Genomic DNA, 24,300 nt, shown 5'->3' on the forward strand with positions numbered 1-24,300 from the left:
TACATGCCCATATAGTCAGAAGATGACAACCAAGGGGACCCAAAAGAAGACTTTGAAGAATTCAGAGGAAGATCTGATAATGAACAACATTATAGTCTTCTAATAGTAGCTATAAATGGTGTTCCTGGGAAAGGAAAAGCCACAACTACACCACCAGTACTCTCAAAGTTAGAAATACACCCAGATTAACTAGAAGCAAAGCTTCAACCAGTAGTAACATCCCACCAAAATCCAAAAAAAACTCATTAATAATTTTAAATGATTAGTACAATCATTTGGAATTCAAGAGAAATAAGATCCCTAGAGCCACTGAAAGGCTCAAAACTCTGAAACAAGTTCATAAACTCTCTTTCATTGCTGTTTTGGAACCTTTCCTTGATATCAGTTATCTCACTTACTTCAGGCATCATCTATCCATGCATCATGCAGCTTCCAATGTCAATAGCAAAATATGATTATTTGGGACCAAGACTTCACTAGCAATGTCTTAGATCAAGATGAACAACAAATCTCTATTGAATTGTGGCATGCAGAAGCAGGGAAGGCATTCCACATCACTGTCATCTATGCATAATGCAAATGACACTTGAGAAGAAGTCTCTAGAAAACTCTGAGATTCAAATCTACAAGGTGCAATGTCCCCTTTTGTGTAATTGGGGATTTCAATGCCATTGCTTCTATTGAAGAGAAGATTGGAGGAATCTCATACTAGATGAACAAAATTCTGGACTTCCTCACTATGATAGTAGACTGTGGGCTCACAGATCTTGGCTACTATGGACCAAGATAAACATGGTCCAACAAAAGGTGGCCCGACTCCATTGTCTGGGAAAGGATGGATAGAGGTATTGTAAATAATAAATGGCTTACTCTCTTCCCAGCCATAACTGTCACTTATCTAGCCTCTGCTAGATCAAATTATTATCCATTGCTTATGGAGATGCATATGAGACAAGAAACAGGAAGAAGATACTTTAAATTCCTCAACTGCTTGGTCGAAAATGATACCTTTATGCCTCTGATCCACAGAGATTGGAACATGAATGTCAATGGTAGTGAAATGTGGATATTTCATCAGAAATTAAAGTCTATCACTAAAGCTCTGAGCCTATGGTCTAGGGAACAATGCGGTGATATCTTCCAAAATCCTAAAGAGTTTGAGCAAAAAGTCAAGGAAGCTGAGGAGAAATGGATCAATACTATCAATCCAGTTGATAGGATTAACTTACAAGAGATACATGCCCAATATGTAAGACACATAAAGACTGAAGAAGCATTATTGAAACAGAAGACTCAACTTCAATGGTTTAAAGAGGGTGATGCAAACACCAGATACTTTCACAGCCTTATTAGAGGAAGAAGAAGGAGGTTGTACATCCACAAAGTCAAAGATGCAGATGGAGATTGGATACAAGGGGATGAAGACATTGGTGAAGCAGCTTGCAACTATTTTGAAGACCACTTCACTAAAACAGAGGGTGTAATCATATAGGATCTCCTCTCTCATATTCCAACCATGATAACTTTTGAGGATAACACTAATCTCACAAGAGACCCTACTCTGCAAGAACTCAAGGAGGTGATTTTCTCTGAGTGGAAATAATGCAGCTGGTCCTGATGGGATGAATGGTAAATTCTTCCAGTCCTGTTGGGACATTATCAATATAGATCTCCTAAATGTAGTTTTGGCCTTCTTTGGCGGCAGTACCATGCCTAGGTACATGACTAATACTTGTTTGATACTCCTGCCTAAAGTGGAATTCCCTAACTCCTTGACTGAATTCAAACCCATCAGTCTGAGTAATTTCATCAACAAGATTATCTCAAAGGTCATTTCCACTAGACTTGCACCTATCTTGCCAAGGATTATTTCAGCTAATCAATCAGGATTTGTTAAGGGCAGAAGCATCTCAGAGAATATTATGTTAGCTCACAAAATTGTACAAGGGATCAAGAAGTCAAACAATGGGGCCAATGTTATGAACAAACTGAACATGGCTAAGGCATATGACAGGGTCTCATGGGCTTATACATGCATCACTTTGAGAAAGATGGGATTCTGTGAGAAGATTATTGACATGATATGGAGAACTATGTCCAATATCTGGTATTCTATCATTGTAAATGGTACCAGACATGGGTTCTTCAAATCAACTAGGGGCTCAAACATGGTGATCCTCTAACACCCGCTCTCTTCATAATTGGAGCAAAATTGCTCTCTAGAATGCTTAACAGCCTCAATCAGGATCAATTTTTCAAAGGCTTTTACATGGAAAGGAGGGGTCTATAGATGAATCACTTAACCTTTGTTGATGATGTTATCATATTCACCTCAGGCTGTAGAGCATCCCTTCAGAAAATCATGCATATACTGAGAAATTATGAAGACACTTTTGTGCAAAGAATCAACATCAACAAGAGTCACTTCATGACTCCTTTTTGTGTCTCCTAGTACAATGTAAACAAAATTCAATAGATCACAGGATTCACTATAAAGGATTCTCCAATTACTTACCTGGGATGCCCTCTGTACATTGGAAGGAAAAACATCATGTACTTTAATAGTCTCATCTCTAAAGTCATAAGCAGAATCAGAGGGTGGCAAGATAAGTTACTTTCCTATGGAGGAAGAATAACTCTCATCAAGCATGTGTTATAATACATGCCTATTCATTTAATCTCAGTTGTATCCCCTCCTAAGACAACTCTGAAGTAGATTGAAAGAATGGCAGCCAATATTTTCTCGGGTATGGAGAAAGACAAAAAGAAGTACCATTGGGTTTCATGGGCTAAAATGTCGTACTCCTTACATGAAGGAGGCATAGGCATAAGATCCATCCAAGATGTATGCAATGCTATGGAGTACAAACAATGGTGAAATTTCAGAACAAAGCAGTCCTTGTGGAGTAATTTCCTTATGGCTAAGTATTGCAAAAGGTCTCATCCAATCTCCAAGAAATGGTACACTGGACAATCTCAAGCATGGAAGAAGTTAAGCATTAACAAGAAGGAGGTAGAACAACACATCTACTAGAGATACACTCAGCTAACACCAGTTTCTGGTGGGATAATTTTCTTGGCACATGCTCTCTTGCCAGCTGCAGAACAGGAGGGGATAGACCAAATAAAATTATGGTGTCTCATTTCTGGGACTCAGGTAAATAGGACCTCCAAAAACTCAATATCGATGCCCCAACTCACATGATCCCATAGATCCTCCAAACCACCATTTATTATAACCCACAAACTCTTGATAAAGCCATCTGGTCAATAAACCCATCTAGAATTTTCACATGTGGCACAAAATGGGAAATAATTAGAGACAAGAAGTAGATCACTTTAACCAACAGAAATACTTGGCAAAAAAATATCCCATTCAAATTGTCATTCTGTCTATGGAGAGCCCTGAGAAATAAACTCCCAACTGATTATAGGATTATTGCTTTTGGCAATCTCATTGACAGCGGATATGTTTGCTGCAGACAACTCCAATGTGAATCTATAGACCATATATTCAGCAGGGGTCCTCTTGCCAAAACTATGTGAAAAATACTCTCAGGCATCACAGGGATAAATACTGATGATCTACCTCTCAATATGCTCCTTATGAAATGGTGGATCCACAAAAGCAACAATGAACTGCAATAGCTACTGCTTGATGTCATTCCTATCATTGTCTGCTGGAATCTTTGGAAAACTAGATGCAGTGCTAAGTTTGTGGGTAAAACTTCTTCTATGGCTAGAGTTACACTTGTAACTAACTATGATATTCATCTCCTTCTCATAGCAAAATATCCACACATAAAATGGCCCCATAGGTGGATTGATCTGTATACCATGGTAGAAGGGCTAAAACATATTACCACAACTGTCCTGGTGAGGTATCAAATACCATAAACCAACTTTGTAAAAGTCAACACTGATGGTAGTGCACTTACCAACCCTTGTAAGATTAGAGCAGGAGTCATAGTGAGAGATCACCAAGGCCAATTCATTCATGCTATATCCAGTCCACTTGGTGAGGACACCAACAACCTAGCAGAAATAGAAGCAACTATCATTGGTGTCAAATGGTGCATGGCCAACGGATTCACTAAGATTCAGATTGAAACAGACTCCAATCTTCTCAAGCAATGGCTAGATAGCGAGAGCACACCCCTGGAAGCTGGATGTTCATATGCTGGAACTCAGGGATCTTTGTCAGTAATGTGAAGCTTCAATTTCACATGTATACAGAGAGGCCAATCACCCTGCAGACTCACTATCCAAACTTAGTCACAACCTTACATCACAAACTCATTTCTACAATCTGTGTGAGCTCCCCACCCACATTAGGGGTCAAATCCTTTTGGACTAAAATGGAACCCCCTCTTTTAGACACAAAGGACCAGTATGTTTCAATTTCCTACAGAATTCATAGCCAATCAGTCCAATGGATATGGATAAAATTGATCTTCAAAGAGGAGCATGCCCAATAATCCAAAGTACGGTCATCACATTGTGTCTGTTTTTTATGCTTACACTCTCTAACTGGATTCATAACACCAATCAAAGGAAGAACAAGAACTGGCTCAAATCACATTAGAGAACAACAACAATGAATATTTTTATAACATTGTTTGCTTTTTTGTAAGATCTCTTTCCAAGTGAGAAGTTCACTCTTTTGTTGCCATCTTCATGCCCACATAACTCATACTCCAACACCTACATTACATCTAAACCTTCTACCCTTAACTTACTTCATCTCTACAAAACAACAACAATCATATCCATCACCCAGCTACAACTGCCAGATAAACCAATACTTCAAACATCTCTGTGTGCTACCTCATCAAACCTCCTTCCAACTCTCAGAAACCACAAGAACATGAGAGCACAGTTTCAAACCCACACACAGTCCTGAAACCAAGGATGCAAAGTTTTTACTAACTCTATTTTCCTTTTTTGCAGGTACCTACCCTAATGGCATGCTTAGTCGATTGGTATATCATCAGTGTATGGTATTAGCATTTTTAATGCTCAATCTACTGAGGATATGCCAAAGGCTCAAAGCATGCTATCTCAAAAGTCTCATTTGGTTTAGTTGGTTCAATAGTTTAATAGTCATGCCCCCAATGCTAGCTATTTTAACCAAACTTCCATCATTTGGAATATCTGAAACAGTCCTATCCCAGCAGGAGACCCATACACTCCCAGACAGCCTTGGCTTCAACAATTTGAATCCTTACAAGCACTCAACCACCACAACACACCATTTATCCTTCATTTTCATGGTAAAAATGCACCAGATTCCTGATTGCATGCCCCTAACACCGGAGGATATACAATTGGAAACATCTCCAAAAGCAATAATCATGGAGTCACTGTTTACACTAACTTATTTACTTCCTTGTGCAGGTACTATTAATCCTGGTATGTTAAACCCATTGAGGTATTCTAAGGGTGTGGTATTAGCACTAACAGTACTAAGTCTGCTTAGAGTACACCAAAAGGTTCAAACATACCAAACATCCACAGACAAAATCATATGTTTACATCCAAGAGGCAACCAAATGGACACATTTAGGGGCTCACACCTAATTGTCCTTGCTACTCATGTCAACCTCTCCAACCATATAGAGAACAACCGTTACCAAAGTAGCTATAACACATGCTGCCAATCAGCTCCACTCTACTCTGTCTGCAGCCACTTGACTTTCACAAATCAGACAACACAAGTTATCCTCAGAGCCCAAAATTACTCCCAATTCCAGAGGTTTTGCACCAGTCTTTTGAATAACGCATCATCACTTTATTGCGCATGTTACAACACTGACAGCATCAATGAAACTGAGGACAATGTCTTGTTCCTGAGATTCAAATGGTCCATATCTTCTGTCAAATATTACCTAAAGCTACTCATACCTATCTTCAACTTGGCTCTCTTAGAAATTTCTAATAAAACAATGTGGAAGATAGGCTATATAAGCCGCTGGAATGCTCTTCTTGAATCATTGTACATCAGTATTTTGTCACCTTTCTTAAGGACTGTTATTTCATTGTTTCGAGGTAGAAGTTTTTTGTAAATGGAAGGAATCCTTCCATCTACCTCACATAGTTAACTTTAGTTCATCTTTTGGTATAGTTGACCTAGAGTCTCTTCAACTTATTTTGGGATTACAACTGCCAACCACCTGTGGTTTGACAGTTGTTTCATTCAATTGGGTCTAACTTCATCTAACTCTCTGGACCCAATTGATTGTCATGTTTGGACAATCAGAAGAAAATAGACTTTAGGAAAGTGGTTCAGGTAGCTCAGTTGGTTAGAGTAAAGGACTGAAAATCCTTAAAGAAATTGGTATTATTTTTGCTGTTAGTATTGTAGCTTATGGGCATGTACCACTGCCCCAAAATGGAGATCCATCATAGATTCGGAGGTAAGGTCCATGTTCCCCTTTATTGGTCAATTTTATTTATATATATATATATATATATATATATATATATATATATATATATATAATCTAAGACTAGGCAATCTGCCTAGTGGTTTATAAAATAAAATATAAAAATTGGTTGGGCCAAAATTAATATTTTTTTGTCAAACAAAACCTTGTATATTAACTTTCATAATTAAATCAAGCTAATTTATTATTTATTTATATATATATATATATATATATATATATATATAGTGTGTGTGCGCGCGCGCGTGCGCGCGCTTTTAATTTTTCTAAAATCCTCTTATTTTTTAATTATCATTTCATTGATTAGACTATTTTTTCATCATTTCCAAAAAAAAGGGCTAAATCTGTTTCTCTCCACTCTCTTTCGAGTCTCTTTCGATTTGCCGGGTCTTCTCTCTCGATTTGGTCTTCCTCTTCATTTCTCCTCCCTCTTCTGCGTTTTTCTATTTCTCATTGTAAGAGTCAATATGTGATTTCGATTTGGTCTATTTCTCACCTTTTTTTGTGGAGAAATTTAAATAATGGTCTTTAAATCTGAGTACCATTTCGTCCATATCAATATGTAGTTAGCAAGTAAATCTGTTAATTCATACTCTTTCGTTTTCTTTCTTTATTTTTCTAAAATGAAGCAACTAAAATTTTATTATTAAGAATACACTGAGATGTCAATTCAATAGATTTAATCGACAATTAAAATGGACCTTACATTGCTTGGATTTCGTAGAGCAAAGGGGAAAAATTGAGGAGGAGAAATATGATTAGATGAACAATGGTGTACTATGTTTAGCTTTTGAGTGAATTTCGACAGATAAGGATAAGAAAAAGGAGGAACTGGTCTCTTTTTGCACATAAATTCAGTTTTAGGTTTCGTGAATCATGATACGTAATTTGGTTGTTTGAGCTGCTGGAAAACTTGCTCCCGAAAAATCAATTATGGCATCTGAAAATTTAGGTGTCTTCCTTCACGATGACTTTCGTCCAGGTTTTTTGTTCATTGAGGAAGGAGAGAGAAGAGGAAGAAAATAATTGAGTTTAGTTTTTAGTAACAAGACAAAAAAGTCCCTATACTTAATGTGCTGGATAGGGGTATTCATGGTTCGGTTTGGGTCGGTTTTTCTCGAAAAAGAAACCAAACCAAGTAAGTCGATTTTTTAAATATTGAAACCAAACCAAATCAATTATTTTTATCGATTCGGTTTGATTCGGTTTTTGTCGGTTTTTCGATTATTCTGATGGTAGGATATAATCTCATATTTTAGTCGATTATTACATTCTAATTTACTGCACTTTACTTGAGTTTGAGCTTTAATCGCTAGTGTTTTGCACTAATTGTGTCTTTTATACCTTGTAGGAGTGATTCCAAGCTATATAGATGTTATGGAATAAATTCAAGTGATTTGAAGCTTTGAATTCTGAGTAAAAGCCCAAGAAATTAAGCCGGTATCGTGTTCGGGGATCAACGGATGATGGTGGAACGAAACGAAAAATCGAGCAGGTATATTGTACCGTGTCTAGTAAAATGCACATACCCTTCGCTCAGAACTCTGTTTCGGCTCCATAATATATTGTTGGAAAGCTAATTCAAAGGGCTACAACTTTCATGTTTTATGTTTATTCAAATTCCCAACAAAACAGGGTGAAAGGTGCGCGGCGAGTGCGTGACCGCGCACTGACCGTGCATATGGGGCAGAACAATGTGAAAAGTGCGCGGGCACACTTCCAGGTGCGCGACCGCGCACGTCCAACTCCGAAAAAGTGTCCTTTTTCGCGTAAGAGAAGGTGTATTTGTTTGGGCCCGACCCTACTTGGTATATATACATAGAAAATGGTATTTTGAGGACTTTTGACATAATTTAGACCTAAGGAAGCTAAGGAGAGGAGGGAGTAGCAAGAGCACAAGGATTTCACCATTCATCCCCACTCAAGACAAGGGTTTGGATGTTTTATGTTTTCCTTTAACTTAAACTTAATTGTGATGAATTTCTCCATATCCATGGAGTAATTCTTCCTTAGGGATTTATGGATTTGGTGTTTTGAGAATTGTTTGTGGATATTAACTCTAGTTTTATATATTGAAGCGTTCTAGGTATTTTTATTCTAGTTTTATGCATTGAAGCGTTTTGGGTGTTTCTATCGTTGCATATATATATTCACTTGTTTATGTAATCGAAAGAGGCATAATTTATGATGTTTTGCATTATCTTATTGGTTGAATTCATTGATTCTTGTTAGTAATCGAAAGAGGCTAGTTGAATTAATGTTTAGACCTAGTTAGGAGGATAATCGAAAGATGTTCTCCTAAGGATCAATCCACTACGAATTCTTGCATATCTTCACCGAGCTTAACTTAGTTCATATCGCAAGGTTGAGACTTAATCGAGAGAGGAGTTTCTACTGAATGTTTGAATACAATAGAGTGAATTTGAGAGACTCACTTGAACCATAGAAGTGAAGTAACTAGAGTTAATTTCCCAAACAAGTATCTTAAACCTATCTAATCAACCCCTATTTTCTCCCTTTGATATCTTCTTGCTTACTTTTGTTGCGATTGTCATTAGCCAATAGTTTAAACTTTTAGTAAATTTTAGTTTTAAATCACACAACTCTAAATTGTTGATCATCTTAGATAGCAATTAAAACTAGAAGCTACGAAAATACTATTTAAATCCAATCCCTATGGATACGATATTTTCTATACTATATTCGACTAACGAGTATAATTTTGTGTTGTATTTTTAGCCTGTCTTATTTTGGTGCCATTACTGAGGATTGACAATCAATAGTGTTTGAAATAGTTTGTAGTGCTAATTCAGGAATCTTTATTTTTCTCTTTTTACGTTTGGGTGATTCTTTAACTGTGCGCAAGCTACAGGTTAGATTGGTGCATGACCCGATCTTCTGGGAAGGAATTGCAACCATACGAACCAGAAATCGAGAAACATCTGCTACAATTGAGAAAGGAAAGAAATCTCTCCGAGAATATAGAAACGGTTGGGCAATCCTCAACCAAAGAAAAGATGGCGGGAGATGATGATAATGTTGATTTGGCTGCAAGAGAGGCAGCCCAACTCAGAGAGAAAGCTGCAAGAGATGCTGAAGAAGCAGCACTCAGAGATGCACAAATTGCTTACGAGGAGGAGAGAGCTCGAAGAATAGCTCAGAATCAGCCTGTGGGTGCAGACCAGTTTGGAAACGTAGCTCCCAGCCAAGGGAGACCACTTGGTAATTATGCTAGACCAGTATACAACCAAGGTTTATCAAGTGTGAGACCACCTCCAGTTGCACCCAATAATTTTGAGCTGAAGCAAGGGTTGCTTCAAACCCTCTAAAATAACTGTGTCTTCAGAGGAAAGATGAACGAAGATCCAAACAATCATCTAATGGACTTCGAGGAGATCATGAATACCTTTCAATACAATGGTGTGTCAAAAGATGCAGTATACTTAAGGGCATTTCCTTTTACTCTGAAAAAAGATGCAAAGCACTGGCTTCGAAGCTTGCCCCAGGGATCAATTAGAACATGGGAAGAGATGACCTCAAAGTTTCTTGCTAAATATTTCTCCTCAGCTAAAACGGGCAAGTTTAGAAGAGAAATCCATAACTTCTGCCAGAATGAGACTGAGACTGTGTTTGAAGCATGAGAGAGGTTTAAAGAGATTGTACGGAAGTGTCAACACAACGGAATTAAACTCTGGATGCAGCTCCAGAACTTTTGGGATGGTTTGACACTAATCTCACGCAGAACATTGAGCAATGCAGATGGAGGTCCGTTAATGAAGAAGACTCCAGAAGAGATAGTCATTATTCTAGATGAGTTATCTGAAGATGCAAATCAGTGGCCCTCAGAGATTGCTGAAAGAAGAAGATCAACTGGTGTTTACCAAGTTGATACTAACATATCGGTACAGGTACAGCTTGATGCCATGGAAAAGGAAATAAGGAAGCTAACTTTAGTTGAATACACAATGAGCCCCCTGCAGCATGTCACATAAGTGGAAGAGGACACCCTACTCATGAGTATCAAGCCTCGATCGAGGAAGTTAATGTTGTTGGTAATTACAACTTCAATGCAATGGGTTAGAAGCACCCCAGTTTTTCATGGAGTTCACCTAGGGGTACAACAAATGCATGGCAACAAAATAACTCCAGATTTCAAGTAGCTCCTGGTTTTATGAATCAGCAGAGGCCATAGTTTCAGCCTCAACAGCCAATTCAGTCTGGGTTAGAAGATCTGATGAAGTCATTCATTGTCAAGACAGATGAGAGATTAGATGCTCATGGTGCAGCTATTAAAGAACTTGGGACAGGTTTGCTAAGTTTGGAGAGACAAGTGGGATAAATAGCAACTATATTATCTGAGAGAATCCCAAGTACTCTGCCAGCTGATATTGAAAAGAATCCCAAAGAAATGGTAAATGATGTGACCTTGAGAAGCGGACAAGTGTTGAAAGATCCCACTCCAATTCACAAAGAAGCTGCGTCTGAAAAAGAAAGTGGGAAGGAGCTGAAAATTGAAGATGATGATAAAAAGACTGAGAAGAAGAAAGGCAAGAAGGGAGCTGAGAAAAAGAAAAAAGATGAAACTTCTAGAAGGGAGGACACTGATGATTGGAGCAATCATATGCCTGCTCTACCTTTTCCTCAAAAGCTCTATAGAGAAAATCTGGACAAGCAATTTGAGAGATTTCTAGACATGCTAAGACAAGTTAATGTAAACCTTCCATTCACTGATGTTCTCTCACAAATGCCAGCTTATGCAAAGTTCTTGAAGGATATCCTTACAAAGAAGAGTAAGATAGAAGATACCTCAGTGGTCAAGCTCACAGAGCATTGCAGTGCTATCTTGCAAAATAAACTCCCACAAAAGTGTGAAGATCCAGGGAGTTTTACTATACCTTGCTCTTTAGGCACTCTAAACTTTGATAAGTCTTTATGTGATTCTGGTGCCTCAATTAATCTAATGTCATTGTCTATTTACAGGAAACTGGAGAAGGAGATTGGAGAGATAAGGTCTGTGCCAATATCTTTGCAGCTGGCAGACCAAACGAATATAACACCCAAGGGGATAGTAGAAGATGTTTTGGTGCGGGTGGATAAGTTTATATTTCCTATAGATTTTATAGTGGTGAATATGGAGGAGAACAAGGAGGTCCCCCTCATCCTAGAAAGACCATTTTTAGCAACGGGTAAATCTATATTGGATATACATGATAGAAAACTCATGCTTAGAGTGGGTGAGGAAACAATGACTTTTGAGATGAATGTAGCAACGGGAGTGAAAAAAGAGAAGTCAGCTGCAAGTGTTGAGTGGAAGCTAAAAAGTTCAAAAGAGAAGGCTCCAGTGATTGAGAAAGACAAGTGTGGGGTATACCCCAAGAAAGCTGAGAAGAAGTTGTCTGCGTGGATGTGTGCACTAGTTCGGGCGCATGAAATGGATCCCGACTTCGACTCAAACCCCGACTGAAAATTCAGGGAAGTTTTCTTTACCTTATGATTTTTAATTGAGTGTCATGGGGACATGCCACAACTTAAAGTGTGGGGTAGGGGGATATTTGTATGTTGTATGTATATGTATTTTAGTTTTTGTTAATTTTAGTAGTTATAGATAGAAAAAATTGAAAAAACATAAAAAATTTAATTTTTTTGATTTTTTCCCGATGATGGATATCATTTGACGGGTTTCTTTAGGGAATTAAAGTCGACAGAAAAAGACCAAAAAGATTTTCTTTTGGTGGGTAGTGTAATAATTCCCCTTTGATTTTTCTTTGTGCCGCGGTTCTTTTCGAAGGGTTCTGTTTGAACCGGGTGTAGTTAGTTTTTATTTTTGTTAGGAGTAGGGAACCTTGTACTATGATTTGAATTGAAGGAAACTTCTCTTAACTTTATTATGCCTTGAGAATAGTAAGTGCTTTAGTTGTGACGCTTAGGCTCAGTTTTTGAATCTTGCATAAATACCTAATTTGTGTAAGTTTAACTTTGCTTAACTGCTTTGACTAGAGTGTCTTGATAAATCAATCATGAGTGAGTCATGTGCCATGTGCGTATGAGGTTTGGTGTATTCTCTTCATTGCATTTGATGTCTAGAATTTGCCCCGTGTGTTTGCAAAGCGAAATAGTAGTTTTGTTCAGTCTTGGAAGTGATATAGGTGTTTGTTTGTTGAGCCAGCTATATAGTTTACCCACCAACTTGTTATGTATCGTAGTTGACCCCGTTGAGCCTGTAATCCTATTTTTTGGCAACCACATTACAAGCCTTACCCAGTTGTTTGAATTGATCATCTATTTGAACCAATTACCTCTCATGAGTACTTGAAATTATTATGAACTTTGTTAAAGTTGAAGTGTGGGGTAGTTGGTTTGGCTTTTGAGTGGAACTACTAAAATAAGGAGAAAGGTGCAATAAATTGAAAAAAATAAGAGCCACTTGAATTGAAAAAGAAAAAAAAAATAGTTTTATTGTTGTGAATGAGATTCATTGATAAGTGGTAACTCTTGATGTAATGGTGCTTAAATAATTTAGGGAGTTAATGCATGTTGATATCAAAGTGGAGTATGGTTTGACATAAATGTGGGGTTTGAACAATGAAATATATGTATTAAAGTGCTTAGGGAGGTGTAGTCACTCTTATATCTAAATGTATCCTACCCATCCCGCAGCCTATATTATAACCAATTAAAATCCTACTTGATCCTTGACTGAATGAGCTCAATTACTATAGTAGTAAACTACGGGCAAGCCTATGGTTCATCTTTTGTGGCATATGAATGTTGTTTCTGAGAGTGAGTGAATTCCTTCTATCTTGAGTTCCTGATTGTTCTTCGTTTTTATTGTATGACTCTCTATTATTGTGTGAGGGCACATGATTCATGAAGAAAAGGTAATGTCATTGACCTCTATGTTAGAGTAAGTGAGTGAGTTGTGAATAATGCGTGGTACTTGTGAGTCAAATCTTGAGGTGAAGATGTTACACTATTGTGCTTAGTCTATTTTAAATATTCTTGGTGTGATGAGTTAGGAGAGTTGCTTAGTAAGATTGTGTCTATATAAAGTGTGGTTTGATTGCTCGAGGACGAGCAATGGTTTAAGTGTCGGGTGTTGATGGTAGGATATAATCTCATGTTTTAGTAGATTATTACATTCCAATTTACTGCACTTTGGTTGAGTTTGAGCTTTAATCGCTAGTGTTTTGCACTAATTGTGCCTTTTATGTCTTGTAGGAGTGATTCCGAGCTATGTAGATGTTATGGAATGAATTCAAGTAATTTGAAGCTTTGAATTCTGAGTAAAATCCCAAGGAATTAAGCCGGGATCGTGTTCGGGGATCAACGGATGATAGTGGAATGAAACGAAGAATCGAGCAAGCATATTGTGCAGTGTATAGTAAAATGTACATAACCTTTCGCTCAGAACTCTGTTTTAGCTCCACAATATATTGTTGGAAAGCTAATTCAAAGTGCTACAACCTTCTTGTTTTATGTTTATTCAAATTCCCAACAAAACAGGGTGAAACGTGCACGCAATATGCGGCCACGCACTGACCGTGCATATGGGGCAGAACAATGTGAAAAGTGCGCGGGCACACTTCCAGGTGCGCGGCCGCACACGGCCATCTCCGGAAAAGTGTCCTTTTTCGCGTAGGAGAAGGTGTATTTATTTGGGCCCGACCCTACTTGGTATATATACATAGAAAAATGGTATTTTGAGGACTTTTGACATAATTTAGACCTAAGGAAGCTAAGGAGAGGAGGGAGAAGCAAGAGCACAAGGATTTTACCATTTATCCCCACTCAAGAAAAGGGTTTGGATGTTTTATGTTTTCCTTTGACTTAAACTTAATTGTGATGAATTTCTCCATATCCATGGAGTAATTCTTCCTTAGGGATTTATGGATTTGGTATTTTGAGAATTGTTTGTGGATATTAACTCTAGTTTATGTATTGAAGCGTTCTAGGTATTTTTATTATTGCATATATATATTCACTTGTTTATGTAATCGAAAGAGGCATAATTTATGATGTTTTGTATTATCTTATTGGTTGAATTCATTGATTCTTGTTAGTAATCGAAAGAGGCTAGTTGAATTAATGTTTAGACCTAGTTAGGAGGATAATCGAAAGATGTTCTCCTAAGGATCAATCTACTACGAATTCTTGCATATCTTCACCGAGCTTAACTTAGTTCATATCGTAAGGTTGAGACTTAATCGAGAGAGGAGTTTCTACTGAATTTTTGAACATAATAGAGTGAATTCGAGAGACTCACTTGAACCATAAAAGTGAAGTAACTAGAGTTAATTCCCCAAACAAGTATCTTACACCTATCCAATCAACCCCTATTTTCTGCCTTTGATATTTTCTTGCTACTCTTGTTGTGATTGTCATTAGCCAATAGTTTAGACTTTTAGTAAATTTTAGTTTTAAATCACATAACTCTAAATTGTTGATCATCTTGGATAGCAATTAAAACTAGAAGCTACGAAAATACTGTTTCAATCCAATCCTTGTGGATATGATATTTTCTATACTATATTCGACTAGCGAGCATAATTTTGTGTTGTGTTTTTAGCCCGTCCTATTCATCGATTTTTTTCTTAAATATGAGATATACACTACCAAACGCATATTCCGGCGGCTATATTTTCAACGTAACACTATCAAATCAATTGATATTTGAGAAATCTATCATTTACCAAGATATATTGATGATAATTGAATCAAATGATGAATAATTAAAGTACTCAATTAAAAATCGATTATTTTTAACATAAAATAAATTCTTGTACTTAGCAAAAGAAAACTACCAATTAAACTAGAATGTAAATGCAAAGAATTAGATTATTATAATAGCAAAGAACTAGACTAAAAATATAAATGACTAATATGTACCATAAACTTTTAGAAATTTTATATAAAAATATACATATATATAGGTGTAATAATAAATTTAAATAGCTACTTTTATAGTCGGTTTGGTTCGGGTTTTTTCGGTCATTTTTTAATTAAAACGAAAACCAAACTAAATTTGATCGGTTTTAAAATTCAAAACCAAAACCAAACCAAACCTAAAAAATATCAATTTTTTTGGTCGGTTTGATTCGATTTTCGATTCGATTTTTTGGTTTTTTATAAACACCTTTAGTGTTGGGAGTGTAAGATAAGGGTATTTTAGAAAACTTAAGAGTGGGTACATTGCTAACTACATGAAAGGTAGTATGTTAGCAAGACTCATATATATATATGTGTGTGCGCGCGCGCGCGCAGGCCCACACAAGGATAGGGAGGTCATTGCTCCCTCTATCTCGAATTATCTGTCGTGTTTCTCTTTTGCACGCCTCTTAAAAAATATTAATTAGGAAAAGGATTAGACTATTTTACCCTTATTTATGTCTTAAGATATAATCACTATTTATTGAATATTTATTTTATCTATGTGTTATCTTCATCTTCAAGAATAATTATTACTAAGAGTGAAAAAGGAAAAAAAATAATTAATTTTATCTTGAACTTAAATAATTAGAGATAATTATTTTTAATAACCACGACTGATAATAAGAGACGGATGCAGTAAAATATTTGGACATTTTAAACACAAATTGGACGTGGTTTGAATAAATAGAAAAGACCAAAATTGAAAAACTTTCCAGCAAGAACAAAGAAAAACCTTCAAGCAGGGGCGGCCCAACCACTTGCTTTAGGCCCCAAATATTTAAGGGCCCCAAAATTACTAGTATTTTTTTTATATATAGTAGTATATTATTTATATAATTATCTTTTATTATTAATAAATTTATTTTTTTTATTGTCATATTAATTTTTAATAACTCGATTTCTTCCTCTAATTAATATAACTAAAATAGTTTTCTGTCAATCTTATTTTACGTTTTTTACTTAATTATATTTCTCTATTCATTAGTTGGTCACGTAACTATATCTAATTATCTAACTTATTATTTATTTTTCTTACATAAATTATACTCTCTCCGTCCCAATTTATATGAAAGTGTTTGACTGGACATGTATTTTATGAAATAAAGGAAGGCTTTTGAAACTTGTAATCTTAAATAAATCATAGAAGTTTTTGGGCTAGAAATCATCTCATTAATGATAAAAAGAAAAATCTAAAGTTGAATTGTTACCAAATATAGAAAAGGACTTACTAAAAAGAAGGAGTCACTTTATATATATATATATATATATATATATATATATATATATATATCATTTATTTTAGAACAGACTAAAAAGGAAAGTATCTCATCTAATTTGAAAGGGTGAATGACACACTTACCCACAAAAATAAAACTATTTACCCTTATATACCCATTTATTTTTCTACCTATGAAACTAATTATATTTCCTACCCATAATAGTTTTTGTGGGGAAATTTTTTCTTTTTTCTCCGATTCTTTTTTATTTCTATGCTTCTTTTCTTTTTCCCTTTTTTTCTTTCTTTTATCCTTTTCCTTTTTCTCGTTTTCTTCTTTTTTTTCCTTTTTCCTCTTTTTCTATTCATCTATTTTTGCCCAAATCATATTATTGTTATTTTTACCATAACTTATTTCACACTCAATTTTGACTCCTCTATTTTTTTTTTCTTTATTTCTTGTTCCTTTTCTAATTCCTCTTTTCTTTTATTTTCTTTATTTCTGGTTCCTTTTCTAATTTTATTTAACTTCTTTTTTTTATATTCTTTTTCTCTTCATAATCTAATTTCATTTACTGTTTTCACTATTTTTATTATTCTTATTTTTATACAATAAAAAAAATAACTGATATAGTAAATATTTGTTCACCTTTTTTTTAAATATAACTAGTATAATATACCTTTTGTCTTTTTTCTCATTTTTTAATTCAATTATTAAACTGAATTAATATCAGTTGTCACTTGATCTAATTCGCTGAATATCACACTGACTGTTGTTGAGCACCATAAATTACATAATCAGATTCTAAGAATCAACACGTGATTGCCATGCAAACCTTGATCTCGTTCCCTATAAATATTAGTATACACTCTAGCATTAGCAGTGATACAATTAGTTATGGAACAAGAAAATATAATCTACGGCCACCAAATATCTATATATACTAGTTAGAATAGAAATGATAATAAAATATTAGAAAATGCAATAAAAGTATAAGTAGCAAAAAAGACTTGTAGTACTATATGATACCAATATGGTATACATGTATACCAACAGAGTATATGATTGCTCTAGAATATTGCTACAACTATCTACGACTATACTACTGTACCAAAATATTAAAGGATGCAATAAAAGTATGAGAAAATTACATACTCGCATTGCAAGCTAAATATACGCAAAGCATCTTGCTCATTCTGTATACTAATCGGGTATATAGTTGTATGGGGTCGTTCCAACAATTGCCTATAACTATAAAAACTATTACATAATACACATAATTTATGTCCATCAACACAAAAAAATTTCAGCACTGCAAATCATGTTCATATAAATAATTTCATAATAAAATTCACTTAAAAATGCAACTAAAACAACCAAAAAAATGTTCAAACTACAATATGATACCAATATGTCATATAGCTATACCAATATGGTATACAGTTTTACTTGTTAATTCCCGACAACTATATGACTATACTACTATTACATATCACACATGCATAAAGAGAAAGATAAAAAAATAGTGTACCACATATTAATATAATAAAGTATTTCAAGATATTGTACTATATTACTATTATTAAAAGAAAATCAAATAGTATACCAATTAAATGCAGTTAATACAACCAAAAAATGATTCAACTAGCATATGATACCAATATAATATATAACTATACTAATAGGGTATATAGTTGTATGGGGTCGTTCCAACAACTGTATATAACTATAAAAACTATTACATAATACATAACATCTATGTCCATAGGTACAAGAAAATCCAACACAACAAAACATGATCATATAAATCATTTCAGAATATAATTCACTTTAAAATGTAGCTAAAACAACCAAAAAATATTTCAACTACCATATGATACCAATATAACATATAATTATATCAATAGGGTATACAGTTCTACTAATTAATTTCAGGAAACTATATATGACTATACTACTATTACATAATATACATGCATAAAGAGAAAAAATAAAAAATAGTGTATCACATATTAATATAATAATGTATTTCAAGATATTGTACTATAATACTATTATATAAAACAAACGCATAAAGAAAAAATCAAAATGATTACATATACACATGCATAAAGGAAAAAAAAAATCAAGATATTGTACTATTCTACTATTACTAAAGAAAATTAAATAGTGTACCAATTAAATGTAGTTAATACAACCAAAAAATATTCCAACTATAATATAATACCAGTATAATATATAGCTATACTAACAGGGTATACAATTTATGCAAAGAGTTTAAAAAATATTTTTTAAATTCAATTATTAAACTGAAATAATATCAGTTGTCAATAAAAATTTTAAAATTTCTAAAAGGACCTAATTGTAAGAGTATACCATTACATTAGTATACTATAATAGTATATCATTGGAATGAACTGTATACCAAAATGGTATATAGTATATCATTTTGGTATACGGTATAAATTCTTCTTCTCCAGTTCAACGCAATAAATTATACACTATTTAATAACCAAAATGGTTTATAATATGTTATTTTGGTATATAGAGGATTCGTTCATTCCTTCAAAAAAGAATTAGTAGTATACTATTGTAGTTAATTATATACTCTTGAATTAATTATTGTATACCAATACAATATACAATATACTAATTTTGTATACAGTACAAATTTGTCTTCTTTGCTAGTTCAACTCAATTTCAACCCAAAATTTAAAAATCTACTCTAAAATCTCCACCAAATTGACTCGAAATATAGCCATACCCTTCAATTAACATTTCGAACATACCCGGACAGAATCGGATCAAAATAACCACAAACTCAACAAACCCAATTTATGAGTTTCAAGCTTCAAGGTCCTCCAATGGCAGATTAATGTTTTATAAAAGTCAGAAGTCTTGGAATTCAAGTCATAAAATAAAATAGAACGAAAAAAAGATTTGCATTTTCAATTTGCCCCTCATGCTAGGTAAAAACGTAAAGCAAATTAAAAGAAAAAAGGCAAGTGAATTTACGGATAATAAGTTTAGATTGCCTAGGTAGGAGTTATAATTAATTTCCAAATGGGCAAATCCGGGTAAATATTTTGGGAGTTATGGGCATTTAGTGTTATTGGGAGGAAGTAGTATATATTGACTTCGGGGAAAGAGAAACCAAAGGTAAAATTTGAAGAACTTCAGCCAGATTGAGAAGGGTTGTTCCAAACATTAATTAAATACACTTCAAGGTGGGCATTTATGGTGCATTTTGTGATTGAAAAAAAAACATTTAATGTTAGTATTAACATCATTATGGATCGAATATATAGAAAATTTCTTAAATCTTCAACAATCCTCAAGTGAGTTCATGTTAAGTTAGGTCCTTTCTTTATTCTAAGCTTGAATATATTTATGGATTAAATATTTGAGAAGCATTATGGTGTAAAAGATAATATTTTATTGAGGTATGTGCAACTTGTTGAAATGGGTAATAATCAAGTTATGGTTAAATAAACAAGAAGATGAATAATGACATTGTGGTTGGGTTTTGAGTATCGTAATTATTCCAATATTTTCAATTGCTCGATTAATGATAAGAATTAAATTATTAGACATGATTTATGGATTAAATGAATTTTGGGTGGCTTGTAGCTAACATTTGGCGATAAATGGTGTGTTTTGAATTTTGTGAATGGGAATTGATGTCGAATGATTGAATTGTGTTAGATTGAACTCGTTTGGATCATTGTATAAGTACATGGTATATTCATGGGAGCTTAAGGGCTAAGTTGAGGTACCTTGAACATAACTCCCTTTTTTCTTAGCAAAAAAAAGCCTCCCTTTTGGATTTTTAAATGTCATGACCTTTCAAGCGTATGTTTTAAATGAGAATTTGCATTCGTTGGGGCGAGCGGGTATGGACTTCTCCATGTTTTGAAGGCAAAATTTTAATGTGTTGAATTAGGATGTATATTTAATCAATTCGATCTGTTTATGATTAATTCGATTCGATCCATTTTGAATTTATTTAATCCAATTTTAAAAAAAATTAATGCATAAATGAATATGTCATAAGCCCCTTCAATATACACGTAGCTAATTAATATTATATTATGTATTTGATACATTATTCTAATTTTTTTCTGAAATTAATAAAATAACATTAGATGGATAAAAAAAAAAAATTTTAAATTACATCCAAATAAAATTTGAAGATCCATAAAAAAGAAAAATCAAATATATAATATAAATAAAAACAGACTTGGCGCTCGGGGAGAGCTTTGGAGGTGCTACATAGCAGTTTTGCGCTTGGCATGTGGATACACTCACCACCTTATGTAGGGATTTGGCTATTCTATCTGCTGTAATAACTAGATTTTATATTGTAGCTAGCTGTAACTTTGCATATTTTAGATTTGGTTGTTGGACAAAGTGTAAACGTTTGATTCCTGTTTTTGGATTACTATATATAAATACTTTAACCAAAAAAAAATAACAAAAATGAGATTGTACAAAAAAAAAATTAAATAACAAAAATGCGATTGTACAAAAAAAAAGTAAATAACAAAGATGGAAGAAATAAGAAAAATTAACTACAGGAGCATAAAAAAAAGGGACAGGAATGGAAAAAGGTAACAAAACTATCAACTAGGATCCGAGAGTATCGATCCTGGGTTCTTAGCCTGGGACTACAACACTTCAACTGTGGTACCTAGAATCATTTTGTGACTTGGGGTGCTATTCGTTTATTATGTCAGATATTTTGAGAAAAATACTAATATATATATATTGCGATCGGATGGCGTGCCACCCCTAATTTCATATATAGATCCGCCCATGCTTTGCATGTCTTGTAACTTATTTTAATATGCATTATGGGCTGTAAATTATTTTAAAGATGCTATGAAGGTTATGTTTACACTTGGGTCTATATGAGCCAACTTTAAATGACATTATGTTTTATGCCACATGGTTATATTTGTAGCATTTGTAATCGTTTTTGGAAGCCACTTGAAAAACTTCAAAAATCAGTTTTTCAAAATTTTCACTCATATCACTCGCAAAATTTTAAAAACAACCCAAAATTATATTCATGTCCAAACTCAACTCTAATTTTCAAATATCATTTTTACTTGAAATTTTTTTTCACTTTTTTTTTAGAATTTTACATTTCTTATGTCCAAACGCCCACTAATATAAATAAAATAAGTTGATGTTATGCATGACCTTCTTATCTTTAAATCATTTAGACAATATGGGTTATTCACTTGCAAGTCTTTACTCACGTTGATTAGGAATATTATAGCTAGTTAGGCCTCCACTCACTTTGGTTGGTAGTAGGGTAGCCATCAAACCTCTATACAGAGGCAGAACTAGCTAATTAGGTGGCCATTCGGTCAAACCTAATCATTTTTACTTAAATATAATATTGTATTAAAATATTTATTAAATATGTATAAATATTTAATTGCGAATAATCACGTCCAACTCTAGTCCTAAAAAGAATAAGTAGTCGATGCAAATATAATTCTATTTAAAATTTCGGAATCGAATCCCATGAAGAACTAAAGTTTAACTATAATTGTTCGATGTCACTAAGAAAATAAGTTTGACGATTTTCTAAATTATAAATATTGAGATTTTTATTTCTAACTAATTAACTAACAAATACTAGAAAACAATATTATTATCAACTAACGAGGATGAAGTTGGAGAAAAGGTTAAAGCGGCCTAAAGTTATGATTTTCTCAATTATCGGAATCATCCCCGCTATGTCTCATATAATTTTGCCTAAATATTCTCTACTAATCGTGAGCACTTCATGTGCCATAATTATCTTTCGAGCAATTACAATAATTTACTAGATATATTCTTCCAAATTACGCTAGCTGACACTATTTTACCGCTTACTATGACCTTGTCAAGGTTTTGTTATTCCTAAATCCACCTTTAAACCCGCCGTATTGATTTCTCACATACGTTAGGAGTTATATTGTTCAACAACCATCTAAATATGTACCATTTTCCAAGTACTACATAATAAATAAACATAGTTAATTGATGGTTATTCAATAAACTAAAATAAGTACGTAGTTGAACAAGCAGAGAAATTTAATGGATCAAATATATAAAAACGTAACAAGAATCTATCCTACAAAAGGTTCCATCAAAACCTTAGATAAGTAATTAGCTATTCATAGCTAGTATGTAAAGCTATAATACTAAAACTCATAACCAATAATAGAAAATTGGAAGAAAAAGGAAAACAAACTCGTTGCCGAATCTTTCGTCTTGCTCCTAATGTGTTTCTGCCTCCAAAAATGTTTTGACTCCAAAGTAGTGTCTCCTCCTTCAAAAAGACGTTTTAGGGTGTATTTATATCAATTAGGATTTGTATGGGGAGGCCTTGTGCTCTCTTATTCCGGATTGGAAAAGCTAGGGGCGCGTCCAGAAGCGCGACTCATACCGCTCCAGTTGTTGTTTTCTTCTGCTCTGGTCTCGGTTTGGCGAAGTGAACCTCGCTTCGCTGTCCGAAACTTATTTCTTCAGCTCTTTTTTCGCTAATTTTTCTCTGATTTGATCCTTTTTCGTGCAAGTTCGTTCCTACACATAAGAAACACATAATGATCATATTTTCACTTTAAAAATCATGTGATCTCCCGCAATTCACAAAAAATAAATAATATGCAAACAAACCAAAAAATATGCACTTTTATCATTTATCACGACCCCACACTTAAACTCTTGCTCGTCCTCAAGCAACCTAAAATTAAGAATATCAGTAAGTAACACAATTCCAAAATACACTCAAGCATCATACCAATAACAATGATTTATATCAATACTTAGAACCCATCGTAAAGACAATTGACATCTTTCCTTACTTTTAGACCATTGCCAAGACTATTTAAAATATTGTGTGCTATTTTCTAACATCCTAGCCTCAAAATATGACTTTAATATATTCATCTATATGACCTTCTTCTTGTTCCAACCAAAGATCTGAGGTCCTTATTAATCTGTCGCAAATCATGTGCCCTTTCCAATAACTCAAAGAGAGTAATCAGTCCGCACACTCAAATATGAATTCAAGCATAATTTTAGAACTCACATATTGAAAGAATTTACTCACTCTTGCAAAGAAACTCATATGCCCCAAATTTTATACCATAGGCTTGCCCTGTGACGACCCGATAGGTTCATTTTGAGTACTATCCTTTATTTCTGTATTTTGAGATCTCTCATAGATTTATTTGATGTTATATGACTTGTGTGCACGGTCCATGTCATTTTTCGGAAAGCTTTTATGTGAAATTTTGAAGAAAATATAATTTTTGGCTTTAAAAATAACTAGAGTTGATCACAGTCAACGTTCTTGGTAAACGACCTTGGATTGGTATTTTAACAATTTTGGTAAGTTCGTATGATATTTTTGGACTTGTTAGCATATTTGGTTCGGGTCCTAGGAGATCCAAGAGCGTTTCAGCGCAATATGTGGAAAGTTGGAAAATGAGTTTTAAACTTTGAAAAATCTTGAGTTTTAATGATCGATTATTGATATTTGATATTATTTTGATGATTTTGGAGAGACAGTTTCTATAATATTATTACACTTGGGTGAATGTTTGTATTAGAGTCCGAGGGGCTCGGGTGAGTTTCGGATTAATTTCAGACCATTTTTGGCCTTGTACAGTTAGCTGGTTTTCTGGTGTATTATAGTGCTTCGCGAT

The 24,300-nt window shown here is 34.1% G+C and overlaps 1 protein-coding gene across 1 annotated transcript; it reads left to right on the forward strand.

Annotated features, from left to right (window-relative positions):
- Positions 1–835: 835 nt before the first annotated feature.
- On the forward strand, positions 836–1,492 carry LOC138901731 (uncharacterized). Its single transcript, XM_070189514.1, has one exon. The coding sequence runs from the start codon at positions 836–838 to the stop codon at positions 1,490–1,492; it is 657 nt and encodes a 218-aa protein (XP_070045615.1).
- Positions 1,493–24,300: the final 22,808 nt, after the last annotated feature.

This window comes from Nicotiana tomentosiformis, chromosome 11 (assembly GCF_000390325.3).
Source record: "Nicotiana tomentosiformis chromosome 11, ASM39032v3, whole genome shotgun sequence".
NCBI classification, from domain to species: Eukaryota; Viridiplantae; Streptophyta; class Magnoliopsida; order Solanales; family Solanaceae; genus Nicotiana; species Nicotiana tomentosiformis.

Coding starts and splice junctions, on each gene's coding strand:
- LOC138901731 (XM_070189514.1), top strand. CDS start 836: ATGGATAGAGGTATTGTAAATAATAAATGGCTTACTCTCTTCCCAGCC.